The sequence below is a fragment of the Amphiprion ocellaris genome, chromosome 23, assembly GCF_022539595.1.
Source record: "Amphiprion ocellaris isolate individual 3 ecotype Okinawa chromosome 23, ASM2253959v1, whole genome shotgun sequence".
NCBI lineage: Eukaryota > Metazoa > Chordata > Actinopteri > Pomacentridae > Amphiprion > Amphiprion ocellaris.
The window spans coordinates 24,668,892-24,690,799 of record NC_072788.1 but is presented as its reverse complement, the minus strand read 5'-3'; the positions used below and the strand labels follow the sequence as shown (position 1 = coordinate 24,690,799).

The following is a 21,908-nucleotide window of genomic DNA, read 5'->3' as shown; positions in this document are numbered from 1 at the left end:
AATAAACAGCAGGACTCTCAGTTAAACAGCAACAGTACTCACTTCTGTTGTCAGTCGTATGTCATGTTGCTTGTTGTTTGTTGTGTGAGGCTGACTTCCTGTTGTCAGCACATGACATAAATTGATGACTCGATGTATATACATATGGACTCTTATCAAACATAAGAGACTGAGGGCAACATTTGTCAGTGTACATTGAAGTTACAACACCTTCCTTATTCATGGCAATACACCAAATTCTGCAGTTGCTGTCACAGACAGATCGTTCAATGAAGACAGAAACGCTTCACAGTTTATCTTCACAAAAGTCTTTGATGTTGATTGGGTTCATTATGTTGGAGTTTGTTAAACTGCAACATCTGTAAATGAGAAAAATTATAGCACATTTATTAAAATAGCTGACTTCCTGTTGGGTTACTGGCTTGGCTATTTGACTACTGTAGAAACTAGCATTTACCATTAAAATCACACTCATTTTTCAGGGGCACCACCAGATAATTGGGAAATTAATTTAGAACATCCCAGATAGAATATTAGTAATTATTTATATGTATTTGTATCGATCAGTTGTGAACTCTGATTTCACTGACCTTGAGGTCCCAAGTAAAGTAATACACAGTAGAACCGATGATAATCATACACAATCATTTATTAATTAATGCTACGAGCACACAATAAACAACAATGATGTAACAAACAACAGACTGAATGACTGACAATCTGAAAGAATGAAGGAATGAATGAATGAATGAATGAATGAATGAAGGTAAACTAACTGTGATCATCATTGGAAGCAGCTGGTAAGGCACTGATCATTTTTAGAAACACGTTACCATAACTCCCATCATAAAAACTCCTGTCTGAAAACCCATATCTTTGAGTGTCACTGATGCATCATGTGAAACATAGTAAAGTGCCAAAACGTTCCAGCTGTAAACTAATGAAATGCTTTGAAAAGCACCAGTGACGTCCAAAGCTTCAGACATCATCAGTTACATGACAATTGTCGCTTTATACAAGCTGCAACACTTTTATTTGACACACAGCAGTTCACCAGTGTTGCCAACTTGGTGACTTTCTCGCCAAATCTGGCAACTTTCCAAAGTCTCCTGGCGACTTTTTTTTTGTCAAAAGCGACTAGCGACAAATCTAGCGACTTTTTCTGACGTTTTGGAGACTCTGACATGAAAGCTCGGATCGTTCTGCAGTTACTGTCCTCAACGAACAGCAGGTGGCGCTGTGAGCTCCTCCCTATCCCAAAGCATCACAGGTGGTCAGTCTAGTGACCTGCAGCAGTTCCTCTGTCTGATTGGAGGAGACCCACATCATCGGTCCAGACGGTACATGAATCACGCATGAGCAAAACCGCTGCACATCCCGTCCTGCTTAGAGACGGATAGAAATGAAAATGTTTTTACTGTCATAATAAAATAAATCACTGCATTCGACTCACACAACCTCTGGTTCAAAAACATATTTCGGGTCGTTTGTACTCACTTTTTGTCTCTCCCACAGCATTATTGTTACATTATATTACAAATATATGCAAACGAAAATTATGCAAATTAGGCGATGACGTCATTTAGTGACTTCTAGCGACTTTTAGGACAGCCAATAGCTACTTTTCTTATTGAGGAGTTGGCAACACTGCAGTTGGCCCATCTCTTGCTAAAAGTATTTCTGAAAGCATCTGAGAAATAAGCTGCTGAATCTGCCCTGGTTTTAGTTCAGAAAGTTTCACGATGGAAATTTGCATGAAGTAGAAATGAAACGACTTGATGCAAATGAGTTGCGAGACGACGTGCCGCAACACAAGCAGCATGCGACGACCAATCATGACGGAGGAGTAGCTCTGTTTTGGATTGGATGAGCAGTTTGGACGTGCGACCCGCTGTTCAAGATGAACTGATTAAGTGGTGATAGCAGCACTTCTAAGTCAGGTGTCTCGTAGGCGTGGCTTTTCAGGAGCCCTTACCTACTAACCACCAGATAAACAGTGCGACAACTTTGTCTATAAAATGAGATTTCTGCTGTTTTATTCATTTTGGTCTAGACAAAATTATCTGAAAATAAGAGTTTTTTTTATTATTTTACAACTCTAGGTTGTCGGGCTACATGAAAGAAACTATGCAAGTGCTGTGGTCGCTCTGATTACTGTTAAAGCATGTTAAAGCAGTGGAGACAGGAGACCAGCACATGCTGTCCACCTTATTTATACATGAAGAAGACAGAACCTAATGTGGAAGTATAACATTGATATATTGATGCAGTATTGACAAGTTGACACTGTACTGGGTTATTCAGATTTATCCATCCATCCATTATCTATACACCGCTTATTCCTCACTAGGGTCATGGGGGGGGGCTGGAGTCTATCCCAGCTGACTCGGGCGAAGGCAGGGGACACCCTAGACAGGTCACCAGTCTGTCGCAGGGCTACATATATAGACAAACAATCACTCACACATTCACACCTACGGGCAATTTAGAGTAATCAATTAACCTCAGCATATTTTTGGACTGTGGGAGGAAGCCGGAGTACCCGGAGAGAACCCACGCATGCACAGGGAGAACATGCAAACTCCATGCAGAAAGATCCCGGGAAAGCCGGGACGCGAACCAGGGATCTTCTCGCTGCAAGGCGAAAGTGCTAACCACTACGCCACTGTGCAGCCCGTTATTCAGATTTACTAACATTAAAATTTTAACAGAACAGCAGTTCAAAAAGGACTGAATATGAAATGCAGCAATTTAGCAAAATTCACATGATATTCATGTTCAAACCAGCAGTAGAAGTTTGTCATGTTTGTTCTCACTAAACCCTCAGTAGTGTGATGGTTAATCAACCTTCTATAGAGACATGAGCTCCAGACCCAGTTCTCTCCACCTGTGTGCATCAATTTCCTCAAGTGTTCCTAAAATTTGGAACACTTGAGGAAATTAGAACTATGTACAAGTGTTACTTGAACATGTCTAATCAGACCATTTGTGTTTTCCTAATAGTGTCAGATTTTGTGGTTAAAAGTATTTACCTTCATAGGATTACATGCATATGCATGCAACCACACAAGGGCATGTTTAGTTTTATTTATTCATACAAATTCTTATTTTATTGTTTTGCATGTCTTGAATTGTGAGATTGTGTTACTAAGCAATAGCTGACACTAGTATAGGTGTGTGCTGAATTTAGGTTTATTAACATTAATGTTCTCATGTCTCTTTATTATTGTTGAACATGTTTACAAATGATCTCAATACCTTCAATTTTGTTTTCTACAGAATCAGTGCATTGTATTTACAATGCACTGATTCACTGAATAAAATACATTCTGTTATGATCCTGCTCTAGTTCCTGCCTTTCTTTCTCTTTCTTCTCCCTTCTTCCTCCTGTCTTTGTCATCTGTCTCTTTTGTATTTCTCTCTGTTTGTCTTCTCTCTTCCTGTTGTCTCTCTGTCCTTGTCTTGTCTCTCTGGCTCCCTCTGTTTGTGTCTGTTGGTCTCTGCATCTGTCTGTCTGTCTTCCTTGTCTCACTCACCTACCTGCACTTTACTGATTGCAGTAATGCACATCAGCTGCAGTAATCACTTCACTCTGTTCACCTGTTCTCCACCTATTAAAGCCCTGTGCTTTCACTCAGTCCCCATCAGATCATAGATTCAGTTTCCACATGGACTCTGCTTCTCCACCTTTGTTCTCTGTTTTCCACCTCCTGGATTTTCCCACATGGACTCAGTTCTCCTCCTAGATTCTCAGCAGCCCTGCTTCAGTCTCCAGACAGTTTTTCCTGTCTCGTCTCCATCTTCCCTCTCTGTTGTCAGTTCCCCCATCTTGTGAGTACCCCTCTTTAGCTTAGTTTTGTTAATTCACTTTAGTTTTGTAGACGTCCATTTGTTCATTCTTAGTGTTGGTTTGTAGAGTTGTGAGTAGTTTGCTTTAGTTCTGTCCTCCCAGTTTGGTTCTCCATTTATGTATTGGTTTAGTTATCTGGTTTAATAAAACTCTTTCCTTTATTTACTTGTCTGCCAGTTTCTGTGTCTGTGCTTGGGTTCTCCAGTCTCCCCGTAACAAATTAATAAAATACAATGTTGAGTAACTTGTTTTGTTCCAGTACAATAAATAAATCCAGAATAACGAGGAAAAAAAATCAAATGAAGCATAGCCTTCTGAAGGCAGGAATGAGAAATCCCTGGTTAAAATGTGCTCAGATGGTTTATAGAATGTCATTGTTTTACTTAAAATGTGTTTAAAAGTAAAACGACTCAGATCCAACTGTTTAATTGCTGTAATCTTTGAAAACAGTAGCAGTTCTTCTCGTGCTGTTTCTGTCTGACCATCGAGCTGAAGCCACAGACTGTCACAAGTTAATGTGGTGTAGATCTACCATAGTGAACTGGTACAGTCCCCTGTGATCTGTATCACCGTAGTAACAGCTGCCTCGCTCACTGAACATCACCAGGTAATCTGGAACACCGTTTAGTGGAGTTCCTGGAGTGATGCTGATCTCCTCACTTCCAGGTTGTCATTGTGGATTAAGCTGATCAGCGTGGAGGAGAGCTAGAGCCGGGGTGAATGTTTCCTCATGGAGGGCTGATGGATGAGCGGTTGTTGGCAAGTAAGAGTTTTCTAAAACTTTCAGACTGGCAGAGGCTGAGTGACACACAAGAAGCCAGAACAAACACATGGACTTCAGAGTGGTACCTGGGTCATTCCAGAAGTGGAGGACATTTTACGTCCCTCCCATCAAATTTCAAATAATCCATGTACAAAATACTGAGACACGTAGTTGTTGTGTAAATTTACTTGTCCTGAGACCAAATCTAAAAAATAAAAAAATGAGGAGAAAAGAATGTTTGAGAATATTTTTAAAAATACCAAGTAAGTCTAGAGTTCCCCCTAAAATGCCATTTTCTTGTCCCACCCCCCTGAAGACCAAATTGAATCTCAAATCACAGTTGTGAAATTAAATTTAAATCTCCTTTTTTGGTATAATTTTTTTCATTGATGTCTCTTGTAATAGAATATTTTAAATAATAAATATTATACATGGAATGTGTGTCCCACAACATGCTAATGTAGCACCCTGGACCCCGTAATAGTTCATATGATGTCCAGAATTGGTAGTTCTTCTAATTAGTTTGGTCCCACCACTATTATTTTTCATATTAATAGAATTTGAAAGGTGTTGAGTCACTACTGAAAACAAGGAAAGCTTACCAGTTGTAGGGCGATACCCATTTTCGTCAGTAGGAGTCAGTATTGGCTTTGTAATGTGAGACTGGTGCTGTTATCCTGCCGTACAGGAAGTAAGTCCAGTCATAAAGACAGGGGAGTCAAGATGGTAGCAAAGAGAGCCATTCCTCATCAGAAACTGTATTTCTGCTGTATTTGCAGAATGTTTATGTGCAATTAAAGTCACTGGCACCTGGATTGACACGGTCATCATTGTGCAGATGTAATATTATCAGAACCTGTTGATGACGTTTGTCATTTTGTGTCTTGTTTTTGTCATTTTGTGTCTCATTTCTGTAATTTTGTCTTTCTTTTGTCATTTTGTGCCTCATTTCTTTCATTTTGTGTCTAGTTTCTGTCATTTTGTGTCTCGTTTCTGTCATTTTGTGTCTCGTTTCTGTCATTTTGTGTCTGGTTTGTCCTTTTGTGTCTCATTTCTGTCATTTTATGTCTTGTTTTTGTCATTTTGTGTCTCATTTCTGTAATTTTGTCTTTCTTTTGTCATTTTGTGTCTTGTTTATGTCATTTTGTCTTGTTTATGTCATTTTGTCTTGTTTATGTCATTTTGTGTCTTGTTTTTGTAATTTTCTGTGTTTTTTGTCTTTTACATCATAACAGTTTTCCTAAAGAATGTGTAGAACAAAGCTGTGTCGTCTCTTCTATTTTTCATATTTTCATAACATTGTCAGCCTTGATTGAATGTCTCCCTCTACCTCATATTATCAGGATCAGACTGATTCTTTGGACTGTTTTCCATCAGTCAGTTTGTCCTCTTGGTCAGCAGTAACAGCAGCTAAATATCTAGCTTCTACTGCTGAGAAAAAGCTAACATTAGCATGGATTAGCAACCCTGTTACTGTGATTAGAGTAGGGTTAACAAACAACAAATAAAACATGGAATAGAAATGGTACCTTTGATGTGTAAACTGAGCCAATCAAGCTTTGGATAGTTTATTACCTATTATTGATGAATATGGAGCAGAAAACTGTAACAGTGAAGGTTTATTTTTCAAAAATTTTGAAGCGCAAATGTCCTCCAAGCCTGGAATGACCCGTGTGTAGAAGTACGACAGGAAGTGAGTGATTGAGGTGTGGTCCTGCTCCTGAACCTCAGCTAAAAAACATAATCTCCATCAAGGTCTATGGGATTGAGGTGGATGAGAGAAACAATTAATAAAGCAAAAGGAAGCATGCTAAACGTTATATAGATCAGTGTCAAAGCAAAGTTTTGAATTAGTTCATTAGCTAGTTTGCTATGTTGCATCATCTGCTTTAAGAAAACCTTTAATTTTTGTTTCAAGGAGGCATTTGGAAACAGTCATGTCTTAACATGTATTAGGACCAATGTGGAGAAAAAGCTCATAATTTCCATGACAAAAGTTACTGTCTTCTGAGAAGAAAAAAAGAAGAAATATTCTTTGAGATTGTAGTGATACAAGAAAAAATCCTATAGTGTTTACAATGGTGTCCTTTTATTCAGAGAATACAGAGAAGTCTTTTTCTTGGAAATGTGTGACTTTAATCTCGGAACATCACATCCCTTTCCTTGTTCCATAGCCAGAATCATTAGTATACAGATGAATACAAAACAACCTATCCAACAGTTTTTTCAATTAGCCTATCTTGCATATGAGTTAATGCATGAGCAATTAGTCTGCATGAGTATGAATTCATAAAGGACCCTTCTATGGCACGTGGTTTCAATATTTAATATCAGAGTTTGACTCCAAAAGTTCCACATATGAATGTTAACATTGTGAGTAGTTGCGGTTCTGTTGGGACTCCAGTGATTTTTTTTTTTTTTTTTTTTTAACTCTCCAGATCTATGAACTTATTCTGACTGATGACAGAGAAATCTGGACTTGTTGCTTCATGACCAGTCTGAATTGTTGGTCACCACATGTGAGGATATCGGAGGCAGAATTCCACATCTAAAGAAATATCTCCAACATCACAGAGAGCACTTCTGAACTGAATGGTTTCTTCAGTATTATTTCCTCAATGTCAGGTTCTATTAAATGGTCTTCTTTCTCATTAACAAAAGTGCTAAAAATCTTAAACCAATTTTCCTCCACAGCAAATAAACAAAGCAGAGAATTTCAGAGAAAAACCTGTCAATGTGTTTTAATATTTTCTGTAGATGGTCAAGGCTTTTTTTCTGTCTCCTATTTGATCTGAGTTGCTTAATATTTAGTATTTTCTAATGTTTTGTCTCCATCTGATGCCATTTTCCTTGATAATAATATACTTGAAGTATATTAGAGTTATTGAAATCAATTCAGTGTATTTGTTTACAACTGAATAGCTGCTTCTACATCCAAGCTGGCACTTAATGTGATGTAAGCAGTCAGGAAGCTTCATGTAATGCTTGGTAGGACACTATCTGAAATGTCATGTGGAGAGGGTTGGGTGTATCGTGGCTCCACAAGCTCAAAAAATTTCATATCAAAGCACCAGTACAGCTCATACTGCCGTTAATAGGGATCCAACTCATCCTAAACCCTGAACTGCAGCTAAGCTAACAAAAGGGCTACTGTTCCAAACACAGTGAGCAGACATTTCGGTGTTAAGATGTGATGGCTCGTCCAATGAATATGGTGCACATTGTTTCCTTCTTTTATTAACAGAATACATGCAATATGTGAACAAATATGTGAAGAAAATCAACCAACCACACAAGGATAGAAACAGAGCATCAAACAACACAAAAAAACCAGAACAACATTAACAGGCCACAGACCTGAACACTGAATTGATGTTTAACATGTCACAGTGACATCCTAAAAATAGATTTCTTCAAATTGAATAAGGACAGCAAAACTTTAAAATTTTATTTAAACACTGGACTCACTGCTCGTATGACAACTGTCTCAAGCCTTCTAAATGGTTCACTGTTTCTATCACTATATTCTTCGACAAAATGGTTCTTCTAAAGTTGCTCCAAGAACCAGAGCTGGTGCAGGAACCTCAGTGGTAGTAGAAATAGTTGTTGCAGTGACTGCTGCTGTGGTTCCACTAATTACAGTTGATGCACTTGTTGTTGTTGATCCAGCAGTTGTTGACTGAATAGTTGCTGTAATTGTTCCACCAGATGTTGTTAATCCAGGCCACTGTTGTAGTTGTTGCACCAGTTGTTGTTGATGCAGCCATTGCTGTAGTTATACTTGTTGATGCTGCCATTGCAGTTGTTCTGCCTGTTGTTGTAGTTGCTCTGCCTGTTGTTGTTGATGCAGCTGTTGTTGAAGTTGCTCTGCCTGTTGTTGTTGATGCAGCTGTTGTTGAAGTTGCTCTGCCTGTTGTTGTTGATGCCACCATTGTAGTTGCTCTGCCTGTTATTGATGCAGCTGTTGTTGTAGTTGTTGGACCAGTTGTTGTTGATGCCGCCGTTGTAGTTGCTCTGCCTGTTGTTGTTGATGCAGCTGTTGTTGTAGTTGCTCTGCCTGTTGTTGTTGATGCAGCTGTTGTTGTAGTTGCTTAGCCTGTTGTTGTTGATGCAGCCGTTGTTGTAGTTGCTCTGCCTGTTGTTGTTGATGCAGCTGTTGTTGTAGTTGCTTTGCCTGTTGTTGTTGATGCAGCTGTTGTTGTAGTTGCTCTGCCTGTTGTTGTTGATGCAGCTGTTGTTGTAGTTGCTCTGCCTGTTGTTGTTGATGCAGCTGTTGTTGTAGTTGCTTTGCCTGTTGTTGTTGATGCAGCTGTTGTTGTAGTTGCTCTGCCTGTTGTTGTTGATGCAGCTGTTGTTGTAGTTGCTCTGCCTGTTGTTGTTGATGCAGCTGTTGTTGTAGTTGCTTTGCCTGTTGTTGTTGATGCAGCTGTTGTTGTAGTTGCTCTGCCTGTTGTTGTTGATGCAGCTGTTGTTGTAGTTGCTTTGCCTGTTGTTGTTGATGCAGCTGTTGTTGTAGTTGCTTAGCCTGTTGTTGTTGATGCAGCTGTTGTTGTAGTTGCTTTGCCTGTTGTTGTTGATGCAGCTGTTGTTGTAGTTGCTCTGCCTGTTGTTGTTGATGCAGCTGTTGTTGCAGTTGCTCTGCCTGTTGTTGTTGATGCAACTGTTGTTGTAGTTGCTCTGCCTGTTGTTGTTGATGCAGCTGTTGTTGTAGTTGCTTTGCCTGTTGTTGTTGATGCAGCTGTTGTTGTAGTTGCTCTGCCTGTTGTTGTTGATGCAGCTGTTGTTGCAGTTCTTCTGCCTGTTGTTGTTGATGCAGCCGTTGTTGCAGTTCTCCTGCCTGTGTCGAAGCGAGTTCATTAATTGCTACTGAGGAATGACTCTGATGCAAAGAAGACTCAATAAGCAGAAATATTCATTTAAGAATATTTAGTAAGCATTGGATAATCAGAGATGTATGCATACAGATTCTCACTTGATCTAGCTAACAGCAGTTAACTAATCTAAGAGAATTTCTGCATCCAGCTGTTCACAAGGGAGAATGCCTGTCTTAGCACTATACAGAGGTTTTTATATGGAAATGTGCTGCTGTCTGATTGGTCTATAGTTGGGAAGTTCCGTGGTTTAGACTTGAAACTTTCTTTTTTGTCATCCGTCTTCATCCAATCCGAGTCGCCTTCATCCTGTAATCAGAGTACTTGTGTGTGTGTGTGTGTGTGTGTGTGTGTGTGTGTGTGTGTGTGTGTGTGTGTGTGTGTGTGTGTGTGTGTGTGTGTGTGTGTGTGTGTGTGTGTGTGTGTGTGTGTGTGTGTGTGTGTGTGTGTGTGTGTGTGTGTGTGTGTGTGTGTGTGTGTGTGTGAGTTTTAGGTTATACAGGTAACTTAGGTGTGGCTTCCTGCCTCTTGCACAAGGATGAGCTTTTCTTTGTCTGACTGTGCTCAAGCTTTAAGTTTTCATCAACTGGCTTGTTCATCCTAGATTTAAATGATAAAATATAGCTTATTTAATTATTCAACCACTGATAAGGCAGATTCATTAGTCTATCAATACACAGTATTCTCTTTGTTTTATCTCCTTTTGACTGTTATTTGGAATATTGTTGAATTTGGTCTCTTTAAGTGTTATATATCAATTATCCTTAAGCATTATATCCTATCGCAATGTTTCTTTAGTTTCTTTCTTTTTAAGATATCTCACAATTAGATATCTTTGAGCATTGTTCTTTATGTGTGATTCTTTTGACCTCTCATAGACCCCAGTGCCTACGTGAATTAGTGCAGATACTCCGAGCCAATTTTTCTCTGAAATGAAGCGACTTCACTGTTCCTTGAATTGGACCATTTACCACTTCAGCATATCTATTTCTATAAGTGACACCTGTCAGATCCCCATGTTCCTTTAAGATCTCTATTGCAGTGAAGTGGTACCTGACGGTTAGCGTGGGGTACTTTTCCACCAAAAGTATCTGACATCTGCACAAACATTGAAACCATTTGTCTTAAGCTGTCTTCAGTTTATGTGTGAGAGGTCAAGGCTTAGGTAACACATTATGAGCACACTAGCAATTCATATACTTGCACGGTTAACATAAATTCATTATAAGCAATAGCACTATAATATAATTTGATTATATGATAAGGTAAGTTGTGATTAAATGATGATTGCATGAGCTATGATTAATGAAATTAATTGTAGATTGAATGTGATAGGATATTGATTAAATGTGATAGAAATATTCCCAACAGCTGTTGTTGTTGATCCAGCAGTTGTTGTAGTTGTTCTACTTGTTGCTGTTGATCCAGCCGTTGCTGTAGTTGTCCTACTTGTTGTTGTTGATCCAGCAGTTCCTGTAGTTTTTCTGCCTGTTGTTGTTGATCCAGCCGTTGCTGTAGTTGTCCTTCTTGTTGATCCAGCAGTTCCTGTAGTTTTTCTGCCTGTTGTTGTTGATCCAGCAGTTCCTGTAATTTTTCTGCCAGTTGTTGTTGATCCAGCAGTTCCTGTAGTTTTTCTGCCTGTTGTTGTTGATCCAGCAGTTGTTGTAGTTGTTCTACTTGTTGCTGTTGATCCAGCCATTGCTGTAGTTGTCCTACTTGTTGTTGTTGATCCAGCAGTTCCTGTAGTTTTTCTGGCTGTTGTTGTTGATCCAGCAGTTCTTGTAGTTGTTCTGCCTGTTGTTGTTGATCCAGCCATTGCTGTAGTTGTCCTACTTGTTGTTGTTGATCCAGCAGTTCCTGTAGTTTTTCTGGCTGTTGTTGTTGATCCAGCAGTTCTTGTAGTTGCTCTGCCAGTTGTTGTTGATCCAGCCATTGCTCTAGTTGTCCTACTTGTTGTTGATCCAGCAGTTCCTGTGGTTTTTCTGCCAGTTGTTGTTGATCCAGCAGTTCCTGTAATTTTTCTGCCTGTTGTTGTTGATCCAGCAGTTGTTGTAGTGGTTCTACTTGTTATTGTTGATCCAGCCATTGTTGTAGTTCTGCTTGTTGTTGTTGATCCAGCAGTTCTTGTGGTTTTTCTGCCAGTTGTTGTTGATCCAGCAGTTCCTGTAGTTTTTCTGCCTGTTGTTGTTGATCCAGCAGTTCCTGTAGTTTTTCTGCCTGTTGTTGTTGATCCAGCAGTTGTTGTAGTGGTTCTACTTGTTATTGTTGATCCAGCCATTGTTGTAGTTCTGCTTGTTGTTGTTGATCCAGCAGTTCTTGTAGTTTTTCTGCCTGTTGTTGTTGATCCAGCAGTTGTAGTTGTTCTACTTGTTGTTGATCCAGCCATTATTGCAGTTGTTCTACTTTTTGATCCACCCACTATTGCAGTTGTTCTACTTGTTGTTGATCCAGCAGTTACTGTAGTTGTTCCACCTGTTGTTGATAATAATGTTCTTGTAGCTACTCCACTTGTTGACCCATCAGATGTTGTCCTTCCATTTGTTGTAGATATATGAGTGGTTGTTGTTGATCCTGGTATTGTAGATCCTGCAGTAAACATTTTGAGAGGGAAAGAAGGATTTACAGTACACTGCATGTGGGAAGTGACATGTAAAGTACTCTTAGTGATGTTTGTGAAACTGGACTTCCTGCTATTTTAATTACGTGAGCAGCTTATTTGTTAATTGCAGCAGTTTGTCATGGGATCAGTACAGGTTTCAGAAGTAACTGGTGAAAGGGAAGCAGCAGTGTCGCTAAGAGGCAAAGGGCCAAATTGAAACACCAACCTTAATTGAGCAAGGAAGCTAAACACATAACGTACTTTACAGATAAAATTAATATCTCAATCGGAATGAAATGATTCTGATGAAGTAACTGCTTACTTTTTGGGGAAACCTTGATTGTTCATATTGAAAAGCCAAAGAAATGCATGCAAAGATGTGTTACACAATTGCAGCTGAAAGACAAATGAAATATTATGTATTGCTTGATTGAATACCAGCTCAAGTTTGCTGATGAAAGAGGACAGTTTGTTGTGGTTAACTAAAGCAAAAGAACTGCAAAATCTTGACACAGACACTCGCAGATGGACCATGCATGAAGTACTATGTAGTCCCTGATTGAACACCAACTCAAAACAAGTGTGTAGCTACACTTTACTCACCAAGTACTTGGACAGAGTTGACGACAATGCTGACATTGAGGGTACAGTTGGTATCGAGGATGGCGTCCACCAAGGTTTGTGCCACGTCATCAGAAGTTGGAAGTAGTGCGGGTGGCACAGAGCTGTTGAAAAGAAGCCTCACCTCTGCTGCAGTATTAATTGTGCCAGTGTTGCCTGGAGCTGAGCTGCATTGAAAGAAAGCACATTTGTCATTGGACAGTGGAATCTCATGCTAATGTATAAATGTGTCTTTCATGTCATGGCTCATTTGAAAACACAGCAGCATCAGTGACTGTGACAAAGAACATCAGTTGGACCCCAAAATGGAACATCTTACCTAAACCCTATGACCAGAGTGCGGATGAAGAGGAAGCCAAATCGAGCCATGTAGATGCTGTCGCACTGTGGGAAGCGAGCAGACAGCAAGATAAAAGTAGGTTGGTCTGGGAATGTCAATTAGAAATGAAATGAAGCATTGAAAACAATCACCGAAGCATTGTCCTTACCAATCGTGTGACTGTTGCCTCAAGCCTCCTGAATTCTTCACTGCTGCTGTTCATGAATTGTGGTACAAACGCTTCTTCCAGTGTTGCTCGCAGATCCACCGACGGTGGAGGAACCTCAGTAATAGAAGGAACACTTGTTGTTGCATTGACTGCTGCTGCTGCTGTTCTACCAGTTGCTGTCGATGCGCCCGTTGCTGTTGATCCAGCAGTTGCTGTTGCTCCAGGGAATGTAGCTCCTGCAGTGGGTAGCCGGAACAAACATGTGGATCAAAAAACATGAAGGATGTCCCTGTCCCATTTCAGAGATTGGGATGGGGGCCGATCATGAATTTCTGTTTAACTGTTTGGTGTCACATCCTTAATGTGCACAAGCCCCATCTTGATTCCACCCTTCACATCTGCCGTTGGACAGATGTCTTATGGACAGAGGATAGTTTGTCAGGGTTGCAACATTTATCCAAGCTCAGCAATGGGCAAAGTCTCCAATCAATAATCCCCATCATGAAATGACTTTAGTGGGAATTTGTCTTGTACTGATGTGGCCATGTTGGTCAATAGGCACATCATCTGGCATGTATGAGTGGGCCCCAAGTATTTATCAGACACATATATGCCCATGAGATGACAGGAGCATAGTTTGAATAGACCACAGCACGTCTTTATTACACCAGCTCTGAATAGAGACTATTTGGTGTGACAAGAGTCCTTGTCATGATGGCCCGTTGCTTGCTAAATCCCAGCAATTCTCCTTACCAGTGACCATGGAGCTACTCGGTGACTGAGTCAGTGACTCCTTGGCTCACTACAGTATGAAACAGCCACATACTTTCCCTCCTAGCGCAAGCAGCCATGACAGGTTAAGGTCAACATATTATCTCATATACATGTCCTTCATCTTCTATCCTTTTCACACTTTTTTATTCAGCTAAACTTTCTGTTGGCCCAATGAAGAATGAAAACTATTTGTCATTACAGGAGTTTGTCATGGGATCAGGAAAGGTTTGAGCAATAGCAAGGACAGCAAGAGCACTGGCATTGTGGACAGGCCAGAGATCACTGTTCAACATTTACATTTCATTGTAGAAGGACACAAATGGAGGCATGTCCGTTCCAAAGGACATTCAGATCTCCATCAATATCACAAATTTACATCAAGTGCCCTCCCATATGTTGATGAAAGAGGACAGTTTGGTGTGGGAAACTAAAGCAAAACAACTGCAAAATCTTGACACAGACACTCGCAGATGGACCATGCATGAAGTACTATGTAGTCCCTGATTGAACACCAAGTGAAGACAAGTGTGTAGCTACACTGTACTCACCAAGTACTTGGACAGAGTTGACAACAATGCTGACATTGAGGGTACTGTTGGGATCAAGGATGGCGTCCACCAAGGTTTGTGCCACGTCATCAGAAGTTGGAAGTAGTGCAGATGGCACAGAGCGATTGAAAAGAAGCCTCACCTCTGCTGCAGTATTACTTGTTCTACAGTTGGCTGTAGCTGGGCTGCATTGAAAGAAAGCACATTTCTCATTGGACAGTGGAATCTCATGCCAATGTATAAATGTGTCTTTCATGTCATGGCTCATTTGAAAACACAGCAGCATCAGTGACTGTGACAAAGAACATCAGTTGGACCCCAAAGTGGAACATCTTACCTAAACCCTATGACCAGAGTGCGGATGAAGAGGAAGCCAGATCGAGCCACGTAGATGCCATCGCACTGTGAGAAATAAGCAAATACCAATTTACTTTTGTTATTAAATAGCTTTTTCAAAAAATCTGAAAAACAACAGGGAACATTCAATGAATCTTCTTCAATATTTTACTCACGGTGTGAATCGTTACTGCCTCGAGAGTCTTGAATCTTGGACTGGTTCTATTCGTGAATTCTTCAACAAATGGTTCTTCTAAAGTTGCTTTGAGAGTCACAGATGGTGAGCAACCTTCATCAGTCATAGAAATAGTTGTTGTTGGACTGACTGCTGCTTTTGTTCCACCAGTTGTGGTTTTTAGGGCCACTGTGGTTGTTGCCTGTGCCATTGATGTCACAAAATCTTCCCTTGGTGCTGGTTTTGTAAAAAGATAGAAAAGGCCATTTTGAAACTGGTCAGTCCTAGCTTTAAGCCATAGTTGCATCACATTAATAATTTCTCACACACGACATCTGGTGAAATATATGAAATTGTGATGTCAATATTCCAATTTAATGTACAGCACAGTGTCAGTATTCAAATAAAGAAAATTGCAAAAAAATGTTGCCAAAGCTTGGACCCTTAAAACCTGACAATCTTAACTACAGTGATCTTTGTCATTCGGAATGTGTCTTGTTTCTTTGTGTCAATATATTCAATAGTCAGTTGATTTGCCATTGTTCAGCTCACCTGTCAGCACCAGCAAAACTGCTATCGCCAATCCCACACCCATTTTGTCTTCTGGAGAATCTGCAAAATCGCAGACATATCTTGTTGTAAGGCACCACAAGTACAATTATCATTATTTTGCTTTCTTTTCCAGTGGACAAACACTGCATTAAAAACAAGAAAAATAGCCTAAACAAATTCAGCATTCAAAATGTATTGTAAATAGTGTGGTCTTTTTATTTTATGTGTTCAAAATGCTTCTGTGTATTCTGTGTGTGTGTGTGTGTGTGTGTGTGTGTGTGTGTGTGTGTGTGTGTGTGTATATATATATATATTCTTGTACCACTTATTGCATGCAAGTGCACACAGTTCAATATGCCTAATAGATTTTAAGTAATGAAGTATTTCCAGCCCTTTGCAGTCAGATGGACAACAGTCCATGTCCTAAAACATATACTTTTACTTACAAATGTCAGTGACTGGCAGTTTTCATTTCAGATATACATTTGTTATAATGCGGGCAAACATGGTGATTATGACAATCTGATGAAAACAAAACTGTTATGTTAAATAAATGATGTTGTGTTTCTGCAGTGCATTTGTGCCACATCACTAAAATTAAAATTATCTGAAATAACAAAAGACATTTTTAATAATTAAGAAAAATAATGTTTTTGAAAGCAAGTTCAGTAGGATTTTGCAACACCATACCACAACTATTAAAATATACTGTATCATGAATGTTATTGCTATAAATCATCATGAAATAAAAATGTGTAAATATTTTTCTTTTAGTATCCCAACAGTGGGTATTCTAAAAAATATAATGCAATAATACATTTTTAAAAACACAAATATTACACCAAACAAACACAATATAAATATACATGTAAACGTGTACAACTGCACTTACCCAAAATGTAATATAACAAGATGATCTGCTTTTATCTGGTGTAGATGGTTTTTAAATCATTTCATGGTTTTCAGTTGAGTCCAATTCAGAAATGTGATTCTAAAAACCTTTTCACTTCATCTGACAGCTCACATCTATTTTTGTTTTCATATATTTGAATGGAATGAAGTCTAAAGGCGTGACTAGAACAGAATACATTTTTAATAGAGGCTGCGGCATCTTCTTGATGAACTACGTCAGACCACAGAATAGAGTTCAGTTCACACGACAGACATTAGTTCTCAGCCTGGCAGTTTCTTGGCCCGACATCAGGGCCGACTCCCTTCTTTTGCCCACAGCATCAATGACAGTCATGACAAACACAGCAACAAAAACAAAAAAATAACAGAGTTCTAGTGAAATGAAATGGAAAGTTAAGCATGAGATGCAACAGGATCGGAGAATTCAAACATGTTCAGTAAATATTACATGGTATATGAGGTTAAATGAGGTCTACATTTGTGAAGGAAAAATTACTCACTTTCTCATGAGTGGCAAGTCATCCCAAATTCCACAAACCTGTTTGTGTTCACTCAGTACCTAATATAACCCTGAGACAGACAGACACTTGGAAAAGATAACATAGGAATGGAAGGCAACTGTTTGGCTGACAACATAAGAATGACAAGGTTATATTGTTGTATTCCTGTCCAGATGGATCCTGAACTAACATTCCTGCTACCATATGTGGAGTGTAGCCTTAAACATGGCAAGCCTTCCAAATGGTATATATGCCCAAAGCCAGAGACTCCTTAGAACTGATGCTGACAATGCTGGCATGAATGCTGCTTTGTTGTCTCTCATATTTTATTCAATTTCTTTGTCATTCTTATTTAATTTAATCTCATCCAGTGTTTTCTGTGCTATCTTGGACAGCATTTCCTCAGTTCCTGTTTATATTGTTTTATTGCTTTTTTAAAATTTTTGTATCCGTAAAGCACCTTATGTTGCATTTCATTGGGATGAAAAATGTTACATAAAGTCTGATTGACTGAGAGTCTCAAAAACTATTGAATAAAAAAGTCTAAAATTTCATTTATAATTTCTCCTCATGACATTGATTCAGAATCTGAACCAGCCAAGTAGACGAGATAATCTCTGATTAGAAGTGAATATAATTCCTAAAAGTGAAATATTTTAGAAAGTACTTGATATGTCAGTCAAAATTTCACAGACACCATTTTAAACACACTTGATCTATAATTTTAAAATGTTAATCAAATTGAAGCCTGTCAACAGAAGGTCCCTGATGATTTTAAATGGAATAATCCAGATGAGAAATGCTTGGTTCTGCCTACATTTGGTTCCTCCCCTCTGCTTTCCTGCTGTTTAAGAGCAAAAGGAGGCCCTCCTCAAAACTCAAATCAAGTTTATTTTAGTAGCACATTGAGCTGAATAAAGTTGTGCATGTTATAAGTCAGGCAGTCGCAGAAAATATGTGCAAAAATCAAGTTGTAGAAGAAAACAAAATACTGTAAAATACTAAAATGAGGCAAAGCAGGACACTAACTTGTAATATCAAATTCTCAAATAAAATAAAAATGAAATACTGAAAACTGAGACCATTAAGAGCTACTAAAAGCCATTTAAAACATGTACATGTTGAAATCTTTCACAAAAATGATGAACTTTTTGTTGACAAAAGCTCGATCTTCTATTAGAGTCAACAGCAGCTGTTCTGAGGATCTGAGAGGCCTCCAGGTAGAGTAGAGGCAAAGAAATTCAGGATTGTACCCATGCACATATATGTTACTATAGTGTGCACATATATACACTGATCAGGAATAACATTTTGATCACCTGCCTAAAATTGTGTTGGTGACCCGTTGAGGTCTGGACTCCACTAAACTCCTGAAGGTGTGCTGTGTTTTCTGGTGCCAAGAAGTTAGCAACAGATTCTTTAAGTCCTGGAAGTTGTGAGGTGGGGCCTACATGGATCAGACTTGCTTATCCAGCAGATCCACAGATGCTGGATTGGATTGAGATCTGGGGAATTTGGAGGCCAAGTCAACACCTCAAACTGGTCGTTGTGCTCCTCAAACCATTTCTCAAGCATTTTTGCTTTGTGGCACGGAGCATTATCCTGCTGGAAGAGGCCACAGCTATCAGGGTAATACCGCTTCCATAAAAGGGTCTACATGGTCTGCAACAATGCTTAGGTAGGTGGTTCATGTCAAAGTAACATGTCCACATGGTTGGCAGGACCCAGCAGAACATTACCCAAAGCATCACACTGCCTCCGCCAGCTTGCCTTCTTCCCATAGTGCATCCTGGTGCCATGTGTTCCCCAGGTAAGCGATGCTACCAGCTATCCACGTGATGTAAAAGAAAATGTGATTCATCAGTCCACCTTCTTCCATTGCTCCGTGGTCCAGTTCTGATGTCTATTGTTGGTCTTTCAGCAGTGTACAGGGGACAGCATGGACACCCTGACTGGTCTGCAGCTATGTAGCTCATTACACAACAAGCTGATGCACTGTGTATTCTGCCGTCTTTCTATCAGAACCAGCATTAACTTCTTCAGCAGTTTGAGCAACAGTAGCTCATCTGTTGGATCGGACCACATGGTTTTCTTCCCCACAAGTCTTGACCGTCCATGACCCTGTCGCTGGTTCACCACTGTTCCGTCCTTGGACCACTTTTGATAGATCCTGACCACTGCAAACTGGGAACACCCCACAAGAGCTGCAGTTCTGGAGATGCTCCGACCCAGTCGTCTTGTCAAACTGGCTCAAATCCTTAGACCTGAACATTCTTCCTGTTTCTAACATCAGTTCTGAGGACAAACTGTTCACTTGCTGCCTAATGTGCCCAACCCACTAACAGGAGCCATGATGAAAGATAATCAGTGTCATTCACTTCAGTGGTCAGAATTTTGTGGCTTTTTACTGTTCGAACTCAGAAAATGGGAGAGTAAATAATATCACTGGTTTTGAGGTTTACGGTGGTGATTCTGCTCTGGTCTCTAACAGCAGTTTTTTCTTCAGTCCTTGCATTGGAATGTCTATATAAAGAATAAATATGGATCCTAACTGTTAGAGAGAATCCAAATCTAATTTTTGAAGTGCTGAAGGTCACATTTTGAAGCTACCAGCCACTCAGGTAAGCATACAATGCTCAGGCGTTGGAATCTTGAGCAGGAAGTCATTGTTACCAAGACATTCAGTGCTTTTACCGAAGATGAACTGGCTGGGAAGCATTCTTTATGTTGCACTTACTACTTTGTTTGAGGGCGTGAAGTACATTGACTTTATTACATGACAAACAGTACAAATAGAGCACACCTCCAAGAAAAAGTGCTCATGGGTAAAACTTGAGGAATGAATCAGCCACACCTTTTCTTTGAAGCTACTCGTCAGACAGCATAATTCCATGTTTTCTATATAAGATTGGTCAGTTGTACCTTTCTTTAGGTCACACAGTTATAATTAAATAAACAGCAGGACCCTCAGTTAACCAGCAGCAATGATCTGATTAAAAATACATTTTGGGACATTTCTGCAGCGGACATTGCAGTAACACAGTTCATTTCATAATCTCTGAAGATGCTGTTTGATTGGTGTTTATGTAGAGGTGGGTGGTATGTGTGTAGCATACATTTTAGAATTATATATACATTAGAAATACATTACAGTTGATGTTTTTATGTTCCGGTAGTACATTTTCTAGCAGTTACAGATACAGATTTACATAATTTACAGCCCAGAACATAAACACATGATAGAAAACCTTGTAAATCCACTATTGCTGTTGTTTGAGTTACAGGAGATAAACATCTGGTTACCTCTTTAATTACATTTGACAGGTTGAGTGGAAGATTTTTCGACTTAAGTATCATTAAGGGATGCTGATTTGTAGTTTTAGTGCCAAAATATGGCACTTGTATGAAGCAGATTGAGTTGAACAGTTGCTATTACTGAAGGCGGATTTGTGGATGTGTTCACTGTGGGTAAAGACTTGTCGATTTCCTTGACAAAATCATGACAAAAGTGTATGACAGCAGATTCATTTCATTTTTCACAATAGAGTCAATATGTTCAAATGAACATCAGATTCAGTGAGTCATGCACATTAGAGAGGATCCAAACCGAACAGCAGAGACTTGAAAAGACACATTTTGATGCCTTTTTATTTTATTGCATGTTTATGTAAGTCACCACTGCAGCTGCACTTCATGTGATTGTTGGACCCAGAGGCAGGGAATTTCCATTACCAGGAAGTTCCGTATCTGAAACTGCAAGGTTGTTCAGTAAGAAATGGTCTGGCTCAGGACATATAAACATGCCATGCATTCCAGTTGTGGCATTGGCTGAAGAAGCAATGAAAACACTGCAATTCATCCACGATGAAACATGACTGAAGCATCCCAACCAATGACACGTGTTTTCTTGAAGTCATGATAAAAACTTAGTCGCTACTAGTCACAAAAGGTTGATTTGTTTTATCTCTCTGTACTTTCCTTGAGGTAGTCATTGGTTGTTCAATTGTTGTTTAAAAAAAGACTGAAAAAACACCAGGGGTCCGTTTCACAAAGCAGGTTCAACAAACTCTGAGTGTAACCCTGAACTCTGAGACAGGAAACTGAGTTTCCAGTTCCAGAACATCTGATTTGAGTTGGTTTAATCAACTCGGAGTAGTTTCACCTGGAGTTAAGCGCGTGCACCACAACTCTGAAAAGCCAACATCAATGGAGCCATGATTCGACGAGTCACCATGGCAACGGGGAAGTGGAGGGCTGCGTTTTTCACCCCACTTGAATTGGACATCTTAATGTGCTTATTTTGTGAGTTTGAACACGTTTTTAGAAAGAAGTGCAACACCTGCAGCTGCAAAAGAGAGGGAGACGGTGTGGGAGAACATTGCTGCCTGGGTCAATGTGTAAGTTTCAATCACAATAATATTACAGGAAAACTGTTTGAATAGTAGCCTATTAAGTTATTTCATTTAGGTGCAATCCTGCAGGGGAGAAGCTTAAGATGAAATATAAAAACATTTTTAAAACAGGTAAGAAGTCGGCATAATCTCATGGAGCTTCCTCATTTTGATCATGTTTTACATTGTAAAGTAGCCTAAATATTAAGTGGTTGTTTGACTGTGCAGTGGTTTTATCCCACACACAGCCTAAATGTCTGCATCCATATCATGTTCTGTTAAACAATTAAGCCTATTTAAACTAACACAGACTTCTACTCAGCCAACAGAAATATATATATATAAATATATGTATATATGTATATATATATATATATATATATATATATATATATATATATATATATATATATATATATATATATATATATATGTATATGTATATATATATATGTATATATATATATATATATATATATATATATATATATATATATACATATATATGGTTAACGTGTTGCCAGACAG

General features: G+C 39.2%; 1 protein-coding gene and 1 long non-coding RNA gene across 2 annotated transcripts; one reads left to right on the top strand and one right to left on the bottom strand.

Moving 5' to 3' along the window:
• Positions 1–3,655: 3,655 nt before the first annotated feature.
• Positions 3,656–7,335, top strand: LOC111569325 (uncharacterized). The gene is made up of 3 exons (XR_002746213.2): positions 3,656–3,831; positions 4,517–4,613; positions 7,052–7,335. It is a non-coding gene; the product is annotated as an uncharacterized LOC111569325 (long non-coding RNA).
• Positions 7,336–9,637: 2,302 nt separating this feature from the next.
• On the bottom strand, positions 9,638–21,274 carry LOC118470363 (zinc finger protein 853-like). The gene is made up of 6 exons (XM_055008039.1): positions 21,192–21,274; positions 19,383–19,405; positions 13,363–13,433; positions 13,024–13,088; positions 12,694–12,871; positions 9,638–11,509 (listed from the first exon to the last, which is right to left on the bottom strand). Exons 1-6 carry the CDS (start codon positions 21,272–21,274, stop codon positions 10,796–10,798), a joined length of 1,134 nt encoding a protein of 377 aa, XP_054864014.1. The 3' UTR covers positions 9,638–10,795.
• Between the last annotated feature and the right edge of the window lie 634 nt (positions 21,275–21,908).